At 37.1% G+C, this 14,180-nt stretch overlaps 2 protein-coding genes across 3 annotated transcripts in view; one reads left to right on the top strand and one right to left on the bottom strand.

Annotated features, from left to right (window-relative positions):
- Window positions 1–1,765: 1,765 nt before the first annotated feature.
- blk (BLK proto-oncogene, Src family tyrosine kinase) lies at window positions 1,766–9,614 on the top strand. Its single transcript, XM_019268569.2, has 14 exons — window positions 1,766–1,888; window positions 3,306–3,387; window positions 3,563–3,653; window positions 3,802–3,832; window positions 4,164–4,257; window positions 4,342–4,440; window positions 4,557–4,660; window positions 4,773–4,922; window positions 5,383–5,535; window positions 5,639–5,818; window positions 6,446–6,522; window positions 7,386–7,536; window positions 8,817–8,948; window positions 9,124–9,614. The coding sequence occupies exons 3-14, from the start codon at window positions 3,564–3,566 to the stop codon at window positions 9,324–9,326; spliced, it is 1,464 nt and encodes a 487-aa protein (XP_019124114.1). The 5' UTR covers window positions 1,766–1,888; window positions 3,306–3,387; window position 3,563; the 3' UTR covers window positions 9,327–9,614.
- A 150-nt stretch (window positions 9,615–9,764) lies between these two features.
- si:dkey-71h2.2 (low density lipoprotein receptor adapter protein 1) overlaps window positions 9,765–14,180 on the bottom strand; it is a 78,378-nt gene continuing 73,962 nt past the window's right edge. The window contains exons 9-10 of one of the 2 annotated variants that reach the window (XR_003463176.1): window positions 12,347–12,502; window positions 9,765–10,522 (exon numbers count right to left, since the gene is read on the bottom strand). Coding sequence is in view for 1 of the 2 variants with exons in the window: in XM_027284109.1 (XP_027139910.1) it covers window positions 12,412–12,502 (91 nt within the window). In the remaining variant the exon portion in view is untranslated. Of the gene's footprint in view, window positions 12,503–14,180 lie in introns of both variants that reach the window. The other variant, XM_027284109.1, reaches the window with a different exon arrangement.

Here is a 14,180-nt window from a genome sequence, read left to right as displayed (position 1 = left end):
ACATCCTCTGCAGCAGATACAGATATACAAGCATTACGGAAGAAAAAGCCCCCAAAGTTTAGCACTCTGTTGAATCATTTCTTTATGGGAGGTCGATGCAAGTGTTAGCTATTAATAGATATGGCATGAATTTAGGGGGAAACTAGCAAAGTGGCTTAAAATGGGCCTACTTTAGGAGAGTCAGGGTTTAAAACATGACTTTCTACGCCCTCTAGTGTCAAAACAGGGAAACATCAAAGAGTAGACAACCAGAAAACTTACACCACACCTCAGATGTCCTCAGACTAATACAGAATCAGATCAGTACACTGACTGTGATTACATTTTGCAATTTTAATACGCAGTAGTGTTTATTAATTTTTCATTGCTCACATATTTATTTGCACAAAATAGAAACAAATGTATCGATGTAGGTGATCTGGGCTCTATTATTGCTTTGTGTTGGGTCAAAACTGTGTGTAATACACTGTAATACTTATATTATATTATTGTCCAGTTTCAGGATGGTGATAAGGAAGTAAGGGGAGCACCATTAGACACGTTCATCTAAATAAAGTAGAAAAATGTGGATAAACATCATGTGTGTTGTGGAGAAATGGCTGAAGTCAAAGGTCAATGGTGAGGTCAGGAAGGAAGAAAGTATTCAGGAGCCTCTGAAGTCTTATGCTGTATTATTTATTGATGTTTGATTAAGGAGAATTAGAGACACTCTCAAAGTACGTCAGAAGTGCCTGAGTCGGTCTCACATTCTGCCAAACTCATCCTGGTGGATAGACTTTAAACCCCAAGATAACACCACAAATACTATACGCCCAGAATTAGTCAAAGAGAATGTTTTTACTCATGCAGGTGTTATTGTTAGCATATTCTAGTCTGGAGACACAGATGTCTGTTTACCGTCAACGGCAAGCTATCTATTATGTCTAAGCAGGCAGCAATAGGTCTCTTCGACCCTGGCCACCACAGTGTTGAGATAGGCTGGCACCTACTGTTCCCAACCAAAGCCAAACAACTAATACTGCAGAGGACCTCAAGGCCCACACGTGACCTCGTGTAACCTAAGGACAGAAAATTCCATAACAAGGTGCAGATCTGGAATAATATGAAGAATTTAAACAACAATAATCTTATTTTTTATTATTTTCGCTTTAATTCAACATTTGACCTTGCATGTCTGCAGATACCCCAATACCATTTCTCAGTGAGACGGTTTCAAGACCAGCTCACCAGTCCATCTTGTGGCAAAAATGTGTACTGCTTTACTGTAAAGATGTACAGTATAACAGGGTGCTAGGTTGTAAAACAGTAGACATGAACAACAGTGGCTTAAACCACCAGAGGAACTGAGACATATGTCATGGAAACCACTCAGTCTTTTACATTTGAATATGCGCCCAGCACTAAACCACACCTATACACCCATATAGACACATACAGTAGAGTGCAACCATTGTTCCACTGTCTATCTCACTTCTGTGCAAACTTCCTCATTGTAATTGATAAATCTCACCTGAGTTGTGATTAGTCTGAAGTCTAAAGATGAACTATATTAATCCATTTCATTCGTTAACTAGTTTGAAGGTTGAAGTTTGAAGAGGCAAGGGAGGAAGTAGACAAAAAACAAACAGACAAACTGATATCTATTTACGGTAAACTATCCCCCCCCCCCCCCCCCCCCGAGGCTGTGGTCTTCACTGTGTGTGTGTGAGTGAGAGAGAGAAAAAAAAGAAAGGAAAGAGCAAGAGAGAGAGAGAGAGAGAGAGAGACTTTCAGAAACAAAGTGAGCGAGTGAGAGTGACACACTGACAAGTTGGTTTTCAATAAGGAAATTGAAGACATTTTGTATCTGGAGTACTTTTAAAGACAGAAGCTGGGGGACAAATTCAAGGTATTTATCTGCTGTATGTTTATTTGACATTACACTAATTAACACAAGCGCAGCTACTGTAATATTATAAAAGTAAAATAAATACCAAATAATTCTGAAATAAAAAGAATAATTTCTTGTTCTGTGTTCAGCTGTTAAATATTTCAGTGTTTAAAACATTGAAATATTTAACATCTGAACACAGTTCAGAGTTTAACTGGAGTTTTATTGACATACCATAATATACCAGTTACATAGTCAATAATAATTTGAACAGAACATTTAAAGCCATCAGTTGTAGGGGGGAAAAACAGGTTAACAAGTTTATCACACAAGCAGTAACATGACTTTACACTTGAAATTGATAAGAAATAGATTTCCTGGTGTGTGTGTGTGTGTGTGTGTGTGGAAATGGCGCGATGATGGATTATTGATATGGTATGTAAAAATTAAAGTTGCAAAGGGTGGGGGAAATAAAGCTAGTTTTCTTTCAAATGATCAGTTTCTCCACATAAAAACAAATGTGGGGTATGTACTTACACTTATAAATATAAATAGTCATTATAGAAAGTTTGTCACTGTTCAACAGATATATAAAATTACCGCCACAGTTTTAATTGCACATTGGTGGATATATTTAGATAGATTGTGATCAGTGATTTTTTTATTTTTATATATGTGACTTTAAGGCATTAATAAATAAAATAAAGTATTATTTTCCAATATTCCTGTTAGAGCACTGACACAAACTTACTGAAAGTCAAAAGTCATTCAATAAACAGTCAGGCAAATAAACTATGAATATAGTATGATGGCCAAGCCTGTTAGGTTTTGGTTGTATTAGACTGTACTGTGTACTATGTTGTAATTTTTAACCAGCTTAATTTGCATGTGCAATCATAAAATTTGACTTCTGAACACTGACAAACAAATAATATATAGTGTGCCATTCTCAGGCACACTAAACTAACTAACTAACTAACTAACAAACACTAATCCATTCAGGTTGAACATTCAACAGCTGATGTAACTTAAAGCGGCTCTTACAACTATTATTATGGCTGTTTTGGTTCTTATGACTTTTAAAATGTAAAAGTTTCAACATGCACATCATCCTACATGTGAAACTATCTGTTTAGATAGATTCAGAGACAGCACTAGTAAGTGATCCATAAATACAAAAAACATGCTTTCACACATTTGCCAACTATCAGTTATTTTTAGCACTTCATTTTTTTCTGTTTTTAACTTTGACAAAACAACATGGCTGCTTCTTAAACTGTTTATGCAAATGCAGCCACATAAGGTTGAAAAAACATCCACTTCCTCTTATGTGAGACAATTTGTTGTAAGTGCACTTGTGACCAAGACATAACATGAAAAAGACACCGTTCCCTCATGATTGAGCAATTTTGAGCAGTTTTTATTCATTTTTCAGCACCGGGTATGAACTCACAGATTCACAGGCCCTGCAGTGGGAGGAGCGGAGACTGAAAAGACTGTTCAGTAAAGCTCATCAGGTAAGAAAGAAATGAACTTGCTCTTACTATCAGATGCTCTTAGCAGTAACTTATGTACGGATGGTGGTATTTGATCATTTCTAATGAACTACAAGGCTATCTGCAGCATGTAAAATCTACTTACAGTAGCTTAGTTATGCGGTATAACGGAAGAAGATTTCCATTCTGCATGCAGGATGGGCTGCACTTGTAGTGGCCAGAAACAAGTAAAAGATGACAAGGCCTACAAAAAAAAACACAACGCTCAAGTCTCGTCAAATCACATAGTGAGTATACCACTTTATACCACGAAAGCTTTACTTACTTGAACTAAGTCCAAAGTGATTTTAAATTGTACTACTTTGATTATTTGCCAGTGTTTTTCATTGACTGCTGCATTATGAATTTAAAAAAATATATTTTTCTGTTCTTCAGGCACGCAGTGGAAACACCTGTTCTGATAAGGGTAATCACAACGCATATATACATGTATCAAACTATCTACTAAAAATAAAGGGCCTGCGTCTATGCAGTCGGTTGCTGCTGTACAGAGAGACATTAGCAGCAGTGATAGGAGGCTACATTTAGTGATTGAAATCTCGGTTGGATTTCCTCTGTGCTCTTCAGGGGACAAGATGAGATTATCCACGACAGAAAGCCATTTTCAAGTCACAGACAGTATGCAAACTACAGAATCCTCCTTCCTCTGACAAGAACAGTAGCCAGAAAAATGAAATTACTGTTGATATTCGCAGCTCACTTCTTCTAAAATAACTCTTTACTGTAATTCTCTTTAGACGAGAGCCTGTATGTGGCACAACATGACTTCAAGGCGACCAACGACAGCGATCTACCTTTCAAAAAGGGAGACAAACTTAAAGTTTTACAAGAGTGAGTAACATCTCTTGTCCCTAGTATACAGCAGTAGCAAAACGAAAGGAAAATTAACTGTCATATTTGTCTGTTGAAATGTAGAAATGGAGAATGGTGGGTGGCTAAATCGTTGTTGACTGGACAGGAGGGCTTCATACCATCTAATTATGTTGCCAGGGCAGATACACTCGAGGTGGAAAAGTAAGAAACAATTTCATACATATTATCAAACTGCACGGCAGATAAGATTCATGCACTGCTAAATAATGTTTTTAAATTGTGGCATGACGTGCGTTTTGTGTTTCTCTCCTCTGCAGATGGTTTTTCAAGGACATAAGTAGGAGAGAGACAGAACGGCTGCTTTTAGCTCCTGGAAATAAACCTGGGGCCTTTCTGGTTCGAGAGAGTGAGACGTGTGCAGGTGACTAACATCTACCGTCTCTATTTGTGATCCACAGGAAGGCACAATCATTAATCAATATGTATAATTCCACAAACATTAAAGTATTAAACTCTGAATACCCCCCCTTCAGGGTCATTCTCACTGTCAGTCAGAGATCATGTATCAGAACAAGGAGATGTTGTAAAACACTACAAGATCCGCTGTCTGGACAAAGGTGGCTACTACATCTCCCCCTCCAACACATTCCCATCTTTACAGGAACTGGTTAAATACTACACCCGTAAGTAATAAACAGAATCCATTTCATCAATGCACAGACTTCATAAGTAAAAAAAAAAACCATTTAGTTCTTGAAATGTTTCCGAATCATAAATAAATCATGTGTTGATCTGAATTCAGATTTGATTCACTGCTGTGAGCTCTATGTCTGCACTCACTTTGAATTAAAGGGGGAAGTAAGACCCTGTGATGTGTTGTGCATTTCCTGTGTGAGAGGAGTTATAGTCTTTCCACTTCTGTGACTAGAACATAAGATAAGAAGGTCAAATCTCTAGAATGGCTGCCAACGGCAAAACAATTAAAGAGAAAGACGTAAACAGACAAGCTTTTAAAATGATTATTTTAGGAAACAGGAGCTCATCAGACCTGTATATATCAGTAACTAAATTTAGCACAACAGAAAAGAAAGTACAAAAAATAAATATATATATATCTTACCGCATGTATTTTGTTGGGTGCAGGCACAGCAGATGGTTTGTGTCAGCGGCTGTATGCCCCTTGTAAGGCAAAGGAACCCCAGCAGCCGTGGGCACAAGATGAATGGGAGATTCCCAGAGAGACCTTGAAGATGGTGAAGAAACTGGGTGCTGGGCAGTTTGGAGAAGTGTGGATGGGTGAGAGAAAACTAACAATTTATCTTATCACAGGGAACGTTTTATAAGACAAGACAGTAAGAGTACAGTGAATTCAAACGTATGTGTTGGTTTTTTACTGCAGGTTACTATAAGAACACCCAGAAGGTCGCTATTAAGACCTTGAAGGAGGGAACGATGGAGCCTGAGGCCTTTCTCCAGGAGGCCAACCTGATGAAGCAGCTGCAGCATGAACGACTGGTGCGCCTTCATGCTGTGGTCACCAAGGAGCCCATTCTTATTGTCACGGAGTTTATGATTAACGGTAAGAAAAAGATGAAGAGGGGACCATAAGATTAAAGTCCCTCCAAACAGCGGGTTGATAAGTTAAAGTTATAAGTTGGGCCACAACTTATCAGTAGGGCTGCAGCTAATGAATATTGTCATTACAGATTAATCTGATAATTTTCCCGATTAAATATTTGAAAGAATTTCAGAAAATAGGGGAAAATTCCAATATTTCCAAAGTGACGTCTTCAAATGTCCAAAATCAAAGACATTGAATTTATTATATAAAACATAGAAAAGCAGAAAAGCTGCATTAGAAAATGTCATATTGCCAAGTATATTTGCTTATCAAAATAAGAACCTGTGAATTCTGTCAACTAAAGATTTCACAAGTAAAGCAGAATTGTGTTGAATTGCTATAGTATTGTGCCTGGCAGGTGTTCATTATTAGAAATACCTGCTGGAGTCTTAAAAGGAAATAGTTGTAGCCTTGTTGCTTAGTATATGCTACACTAAATGTGCGGTAGCAGCAAATCAATGTGGTTGCTTCCAGTAAAAGATATCTCAATATGTCATTCTGTATAACCCGCTATATTTAAAAATGCTCGGTGTGGTTTCTCATGATGATACAGTTATGCTTCTTCTTCTTTTTTTTTGTCCGCAGGATGTCTTCTGGACTTCCTAAAAACAGACGAAGGAAAAAAGCTAAAGCTCAGTAAGCTGATAGACATGTCAGCACAGGTGGGAAACTTTTAAATCTAATAACATCATGATCGCTGTGAACGTACAAAGGGTTGTATGTGACATTTTCATGACATTATTAACCTCCTCCTCTCGGTAAAGAAAAAAGGTTTATCTCTGAAAATGAACCAAACACACAAACCTTTGTTTTGCTCTTTGCGCGTAAGTGCTTCCGTTATTCTTGATAATTTTAAACTTTTTTTTTCCTCTACTACTGCTTTTGTTTGTGACATGACGTTGATATTTAATTCTCTGATTTTTGCATCCTTTGACAAAAAAACAAAAGCACTAGCCTTCTTATTAAAATCAATGTCTATTTATACACACTAGCTACTCTACAGTACTGCTTTGAGTGGCTGTTTCACACACAGTCATGATGTGAATACACATGGAAACTGTCAGCAGTAGCTGTGTGGTTTCTGTGGTGGGGCTTTTGCTCATCTGGCTTGAAAGCCTCGCCCTACGTCAATTATTAACATCCGGACAGGAAATCATGCTATTTTCCATCCACAGTGAGCTCCCCCTGAACACTTTGGCCCTCCACAAAAACAAAAAAAAAAGCATTTTTACTTCCTGAGAGTTGGCACATCCTGTTAAACCCACTTTGCTGCCAATATCACACACATAAACATGAGTGTACACATGTACTGTAGCTGCACAATTACACGTGCGCAACTGAGTCTACTGACCAAAGTAGACAGACACATAGACATAGTATACGTACAAAGCGTTCATTTATTCAGTGCGCTGTTAAACAATGTAAGTATTATATCACATGTTACTTATTGGGATACATTCATAAATTAACAGCTTCATTTTCTGATTTTTGATTCAACACTCCTTTTTTTCTTCCTATATGACAGATAGCTGAAGGCATGGCCTACATCGAGAAGAAGAACTACATCCACCGAGATGTGCGTGCAGCCAACATTCTGGTCAATGAAACCCTGCACTGCAAGATAGCAGACTTCGGCCTGGCCAGGATCATCGAGTCAGAATACACAGCTCAAGAAGGTGCAGTATGTGCCACCCTCTGAATTTTAACCAGACAACATGATAGTCTAAATTACATTACATTCATTGGACATAGAAATATTGTCCAAAGAATCTTAGAATAAGTGCAATTAAACCAAACTAAAAATAAACATGAGCAGGAGTTAAAGTGGGTCTGGATGCTCTGGAAAGGTGTTCTGACACCATCCATCTCTCCTTCTGACCATGTTTGCTGACAACAACTCAAGTTACTGTAAGTTCAGTAATATATAACATACAACATGAACTGCACTGGGTGGTGTAGTTGATCACAGAGGTTAGCTTCAGTTTGATGAAATGTGAAGAAAATGATAAATGTTGTGCAGAGGAACTAGACAGTTGATTGAATATGTGCTAAGACCAAATAAATACTTTAAAGTTTTTATTTATTTGATCAACTACCATCTACCATCTAGTAGCTTCCAAAAGAAGAAGCTACGTTTCACACACATATTTGAAACATTTATACAACAGTATTATTTAATAATGTATTTAGTTATATTTTGACTAGTCTAATAATCAGTACTTACTTGTACTTTCTGCACTTTACTTGTTTTGTCCAGCCAACAGTCTAAAATTGAATTTAAGATTGTATAAAATAAAGCAAAGCAACAAGTTGTCACATTTTGTGAAGCAGGAAATGTGCCGTGATGTGCCCACTTTAATGGAAAAACTAGCATGGAACATTTAGGTAAATAATACAATGCTGCTTCAATGACTTTATCTAAAAATACTGTAGTTGACACATCAACCACCCATGACGTGTTATTTTAATTTTTGAGAAAGATGAACCTCAGTGTCTTCGATGGTGGCAATGGACCTGAATGCATCATTTAGATACTGAAGTTAGATGCTTTAGCTCAACCATTATTCTGACTTAATGTGCTGTAGTTCTCATATGCAATTTTATATTGTGATGGCAATCTATGCTGTGATATAGTAAAATTTAAAGAAATTAAATTTTTAGATTTGATGATGATAGATAACCAAAAGTATGGAAGGTGGAATGTCTATGAGCTCATGTATGTGTGTGGTTGTATTTTGGGGTTAAAATGCATGTCAATAAAACTGTAAATGCAATATTTTCCAGCATTGCCAGAATACAATTGCAACCAGAAATATACAGAATATGGCAAAAATATTATCGTGAAATCTCACCACTTACCATTTCTGTCATCTCAGAGTACATGTTGCACATCCAAATACTACAGTCGGCAGTAAATAACTTCACTTTTTCTTTACCCTCTCTTTGAAAACGATAGGTGCTAAATTTCCCATCAAATGGACGGCTCCTGAGGCCATCAATTTTGGCACTTTCACCATCAAGTCAGATGTATGGTCGTTTGGAATCCTCCTCACAGAGATAGTCACCTATGGAAGAATACCTTACCCAGGTACGCAAAGTAACAAAAGAAAGAGTGAAAATGTACTTCAGCTCATATACATTTTATTATATTGTTTAGAAACAAATATTGCTCTGTTAGCCTGCAGCTAGAAAAACTGCAAAATATGACAAAAAATCCAATAAAATGTTAAACTGGGTGCATTTTCTTTTTTGAAAAAAATCAGGGATGACCAACCCAGAGGTGATCAGGAGCCTGGACAGGTCATACAGGATGCCACGTCCGGATGGCTGCCCCGAGGAACTCTATGACATTATGATGATGTGCTGGAGGCAGAAGCCTGAAAATCGGCCAACCTTTGAATTTCTGCAGAACACTCTCAATGACTTCTTTATCGCCACGGAGGGACAATATGAGATGCAGCCATGATTGCAAGTGAGATGTGAGACTCAAATGGATCGGGGACCAACCGAACATCTTCTTTATAGCTGAAAGAATTTATTTTTTTAAACAAAGGACACATTTTTTACCCCTAACTTCTGAGTGAATGTAATGTAATGGCTCCTTTTGTCTTTAGCAGCTAAGAGCGTCTAAAACATGTTCAAGTCAGAAAGGAAACATTCAGAAGTTTTATTATACTGGCTGTACTCCCGTTATTGATGGCTCTCATTGGTGATGACAGCCATGGAGTATGAGGACACAAATTTAAGACTGATACACCATGGTTAAAAGGAATATGGAAATACAAATACAGTACATGCATAATGTAAAAAGGCCTTGGACCCGGGAAAGTCGACACAGGTAAAGTTATAGATTAAACATTTGCATGGTACAGAAACAAACAACCTGAGATTACATGCACAATACTTGCACTTTTTAAAAAAATTTACAGTCAGCAGATACTTAAAAAAAGCTTTATTGTATATTTGCATAGTTTTTTTGTTTGTTTTTTTCTAAATAAAGATATTAACATTATTGACCATTTTAATTTTCTCTTGTATTTAATTTCATTAAGTTCAAAACATTCTTAGCAGACATTTTAAATCAAGGTTTCAGTGTCTACTTTCTATATTTACTTGTTTGAAATAATGATTTCTCGTAAAGGGTTAATCACACACTTAGTAACATAAAACTTCAGGCAGGAGATTTTTTTGAGCTGTTAAGTAGTGTGACAGTATATATTTTTTAATTTTAGTTATTTATATTGTATTGTATTGTATGTTATTTTTTATTTAGTTATTAGCAATGATGGAAATGGGGATAAAATACGCAAGAGTAGTACATATAAAACAAAACAAACAAGGATGACATAGGATGACAGTCATAATAATTATAATAATAACGGTAACATCATGCAGCTACTATGATTCAGATTAATTTTAGTTTAACCGTGTTTTTTTGTTTTAGTTTGAACAGCAATGAAATTATGAAGTAATACCAACCCAAAGGTAAAATACTGACTTCATGAGATAAAAGGTTAAGATGTCATAAGAGTGAGAGACAACAGTAGTTTACAGGAAGCCCTTAACGGCGGCTGACCCCGGCTACATTACAGTAGTTATGATCTAACTAAATCCTCCCTGGGGGTCGCAGACAGCATCTTAAAGATAAGAGAGGGGAATTGCCTGAAAGGACAGGAAACAGGAAGTGTGACTCAGCATTCCTCAAATGCCATACACCTAGAATGCAGCAAATTGATGAAGCACTTCACTTCTCTCTCTCTCTCTGAGACAACGTCTGTTCTCATTTGGTGGTTGAGAGACATTTTGAGGGAAGTGGGTTTTTGTTCTGTTATGGTGCCTTTGGTTTTTATTTCTCATGATATCTACAGTGAATAACATGAGAAAAAAAACAGTCACCAACTCTCATTAATCAATACTGTTCACTAGTGGTATCTGCTATAAGTCTATGTATGCTTATACGAGTGTAATAAGTGACTTCACGGTCATGAACGACCGCCATCTTTCCTCTCGCGTCATCAAAACAGTCTGTACTAGTGATTAAAACGTTTTTTTATTATGAGTGAGCTCAGTTTTTGTTTAATCTATACAGCATGTATGTAAACTTTGGAGAGTTTCCAAATGTTAACAATAGGAGAGACCTGTATCAACAACATAGTCAGCAGCAATTACATTAAATGCATCCCAGCGTCAGATGCCACAATGGCAATCCGTGTAATATGAATCTTGCTTATGAATTCAGTCGAGGATAGTTTAATGACAGCTTTGATGCCTGTAGTGTCTTGAACGTTCACCTTCTTCAATTACGGAAATTAACAATCCCCCAATGTCACGCGGTTCCTTTTCCTGACGATCACTTATTACAATATATATAAATATAAATGTTGACATGTTAGGAAAGAAAGTATGCCTCATGTTTATGAGAAAACTGAAGGAGGAAAAGGTCATACAGTCATTACTGTACTCTTGTCATCCTGCAGAGGTCACTGTCACACAGTTTCACATTATTAATCAGCTCTAGACTGCAAAGAGACTGTTGTGCCGCTAATAATGTACTAGAGCCAAATTGCCTTAAGTAAAACTTCTGAAAAATGATTCTTGTAATTATAGATTATGCCAACATTGTGTCTCATATGTTATTCATTTTTAAATTGATTTATATGGGTTTTTACGCCTCAATAGCAGGAAATGAGGGGGAAACAGACAAGGAATTAATGAATGAAAAGTTAAATCTAAGTTTTCACTGAATATTGAGCTGAAATGCAACATTCACCTTCACAGCAGGGAAATGCATCCTCCAAAAATATTGCACATCCTCCAAATGGTATTATATGCACATTTTGTTGTCACAGTTATGGCCCAGATTTGTACAAACTACAGTCTACCATCACACCTACTGCTATGTGCTAAAACTAAAGCTTCCAACTGTGCACACGCTCTCACATCACCCTATCCTGCATGGTGGTCTGAGTCAGCTGTGGTCTCTAACCACTGGGACAGGCCGGTCACGTGCTGATCCTATCACAGTTATCTGTATTTACTTAGGCGTTATCTCTCTAACTGTCAGCCTTTCTTGGCATCTAAAAGCATCTGAGTGTTTTGTTTTTTTTGTGCTGGAAGACATTTAAGTAAAGCGAATGATTAAAAAGGAGGCTTAAAAAGAAAAGAAAAATCCTCATTCTTGCTGTAGAACAATAGCACCCTTCTTAAAGGATTTTGCTTGCCACACTTGCATTAATTCACATTTCTCTTTGCTAATCTTCCTGTTTACCTCTGGCAGCATCACCAAATATAATAATAATCTATTAAAATATAGTTAGAATCCATCTGTTGAGCGTGAGCGGCAAGATAGTGTAGATGTTATAGGAAACAGCTAATATTTGTTCACCACCACAGGTCTAAATATAATGGCATCAGTCTATCAGCTGATGAATGGATGGGACTACTTTCAAAGCGCCACACTGTAGTATGATTGATAAGCTTCCTCACCTTGAAATGAGCCATGATGTTAACACAAGATGACAAGACATGTTGGTAAAGGTTGGGAGGCCCAGTCACCCTCTCTGCTTCCTTCTGTTCATCACTGTTGCTTTAGAGGAATAATGACGGGAAACCGTGGCTGGTACACAGATTGATGGCTGATCCCTGCAAAAGGCAACACATCATTAGCATCTTGTGAGGATAACCCTGTGCTGTCCTCTGGGATAAAATAAAAAATAAAAGAGAGAGAGAGAGAGAGAGAGAGAGAGAGAGAGAGCACATCAACACAGATGAAAAGAGATGTGCTTTCATCTTCCAATAATGTTGCTGTTTTCAATGATGTTCATTTGAGATTATGCTCCTCATAAACATTTTTCCTCCCCTGGGCTTTGATGTCATTAAATTAATGAGTCCTTCAAGAGTGTTCGGTCCAATAGATGTGAGAGCTCTTGAAACGACAGCAGAGGAAGTCTATAAGACATTTTGCAAAATAAGCATTTGCAACATGAATAAGGTTAGAGAAATATGATATGGCTCGTAAACTCCTGCAAAAAACTTGTTTTTATTTGATCTGATCTCTGAGTTTCATTTTGAAAGAAAAATAATATTTTTTTATTCATTTATGGACTCTTGCTTGTAATATAAAGTTTTATTCAAAACAAATCTTTGTACACATCAATCTGTCAATATCGGCTTTAAATAAGAAAGTTTAAGACAAGACTAGCTTCAAATATGAAAATTCTAAAAACTTTTATATTTACATATTTACACATGCCTGGGTCCACTTCCACCGTGTCCACCATATTACAACCCCATGTTTCTACAGTAGCACAGAACAGACAAAATAAACACTGGCTCTAGATTGGACCTTTTGTGTTTTCATGTGTTTCAGTTCCACCATAGTTTCTCCCTCATACTTGGAATAAGAGGGTAAGTGGAGGGGTTTACATTTGCAGTCTGCAACTACACCGCTAACCACTAAATCCGACACACTTGTCCTTTTAAGATTTCAGGCGAGCGCTGCAAACAGGCTGTTTTTTGTTAATGAAGTATTAATATAGCTCCCTGAAACCACTTACAACCACTAAGGAATATCAATCAACAGTGAGGACGCTCATTGATGTGATTGATGTCCCACACGTTTTCTTAAAGGAGCACTTCAGATTTTTTTTTATATTACATCAAATGGTGACAGGAAGTGTAATGTGAAAGTAGACACTTGTAACGCTGAAGCCACAGAGCCACTCTACGCTCTGCAGATCATTTTTAGCCCTTTTCAGCTCCTGTCGTGCTTTTAAGTCCTGCAACTTCACCGTTCTGAAATCACTCTCATCAGTGTTTTCACACACAACAGGCAGCTATTTTCAGATAAAAAGCTTCACTGTCCAGCACCAAAGGCAGTATCTGTCCAACAACTAAAGTTAGCAATGAGCTAGTGAAGGCAATAAAGCATTTAGCGGGGAAACACTTTCATTCATCAGGTGTCTAGACACAACTCCAAATAGATTTTAATGTAGCTCTGTGTCTGTGTTGTATTTATAGCCTGTTTAGCTGCCTCCAAGTGGTCAAAAATGTATTGCTGCTGTGAATGCCAATAGGATGATTAACATTAACATTTAATGCGAAACATAAAACAAAAAAAAATGTTGACAAAAGAAGCTAAGGAAGCATTTTCTTACTTGGCTTATGTTGTGTAGATCTATACAAAAGGCTGATTATATTTTCTGAATGTTAAATGAACTCTTATGCGGAGGCTATTCTTGCTAATGGAATTTACTCCGATGAAGCCAATATAAAAGAAATCTGCACACAGGCACGCAATTTATTTGAACTTTCCTTTATT

The sequence above is a fragment of the Larimichthys crocea genome, chromosome XI, assembly GCF_000972845.2.
Source record: "Larimichthys crocea isolate SSNF chromosome XI, L_crocea_2.0, whole genome shotgun sequence".
Classification (NCBI taxonomy): domain Eukaryota; kingdom Metazoa; phylum Chordata; class Actinopteri; family Sciaenidae; genus Larimichthys; species Larimichthys crocea.
Note: the sequence above shows the minus strand (reverse complement) of the source record. Positions and strands in the feature narration are given on the sequence as shown.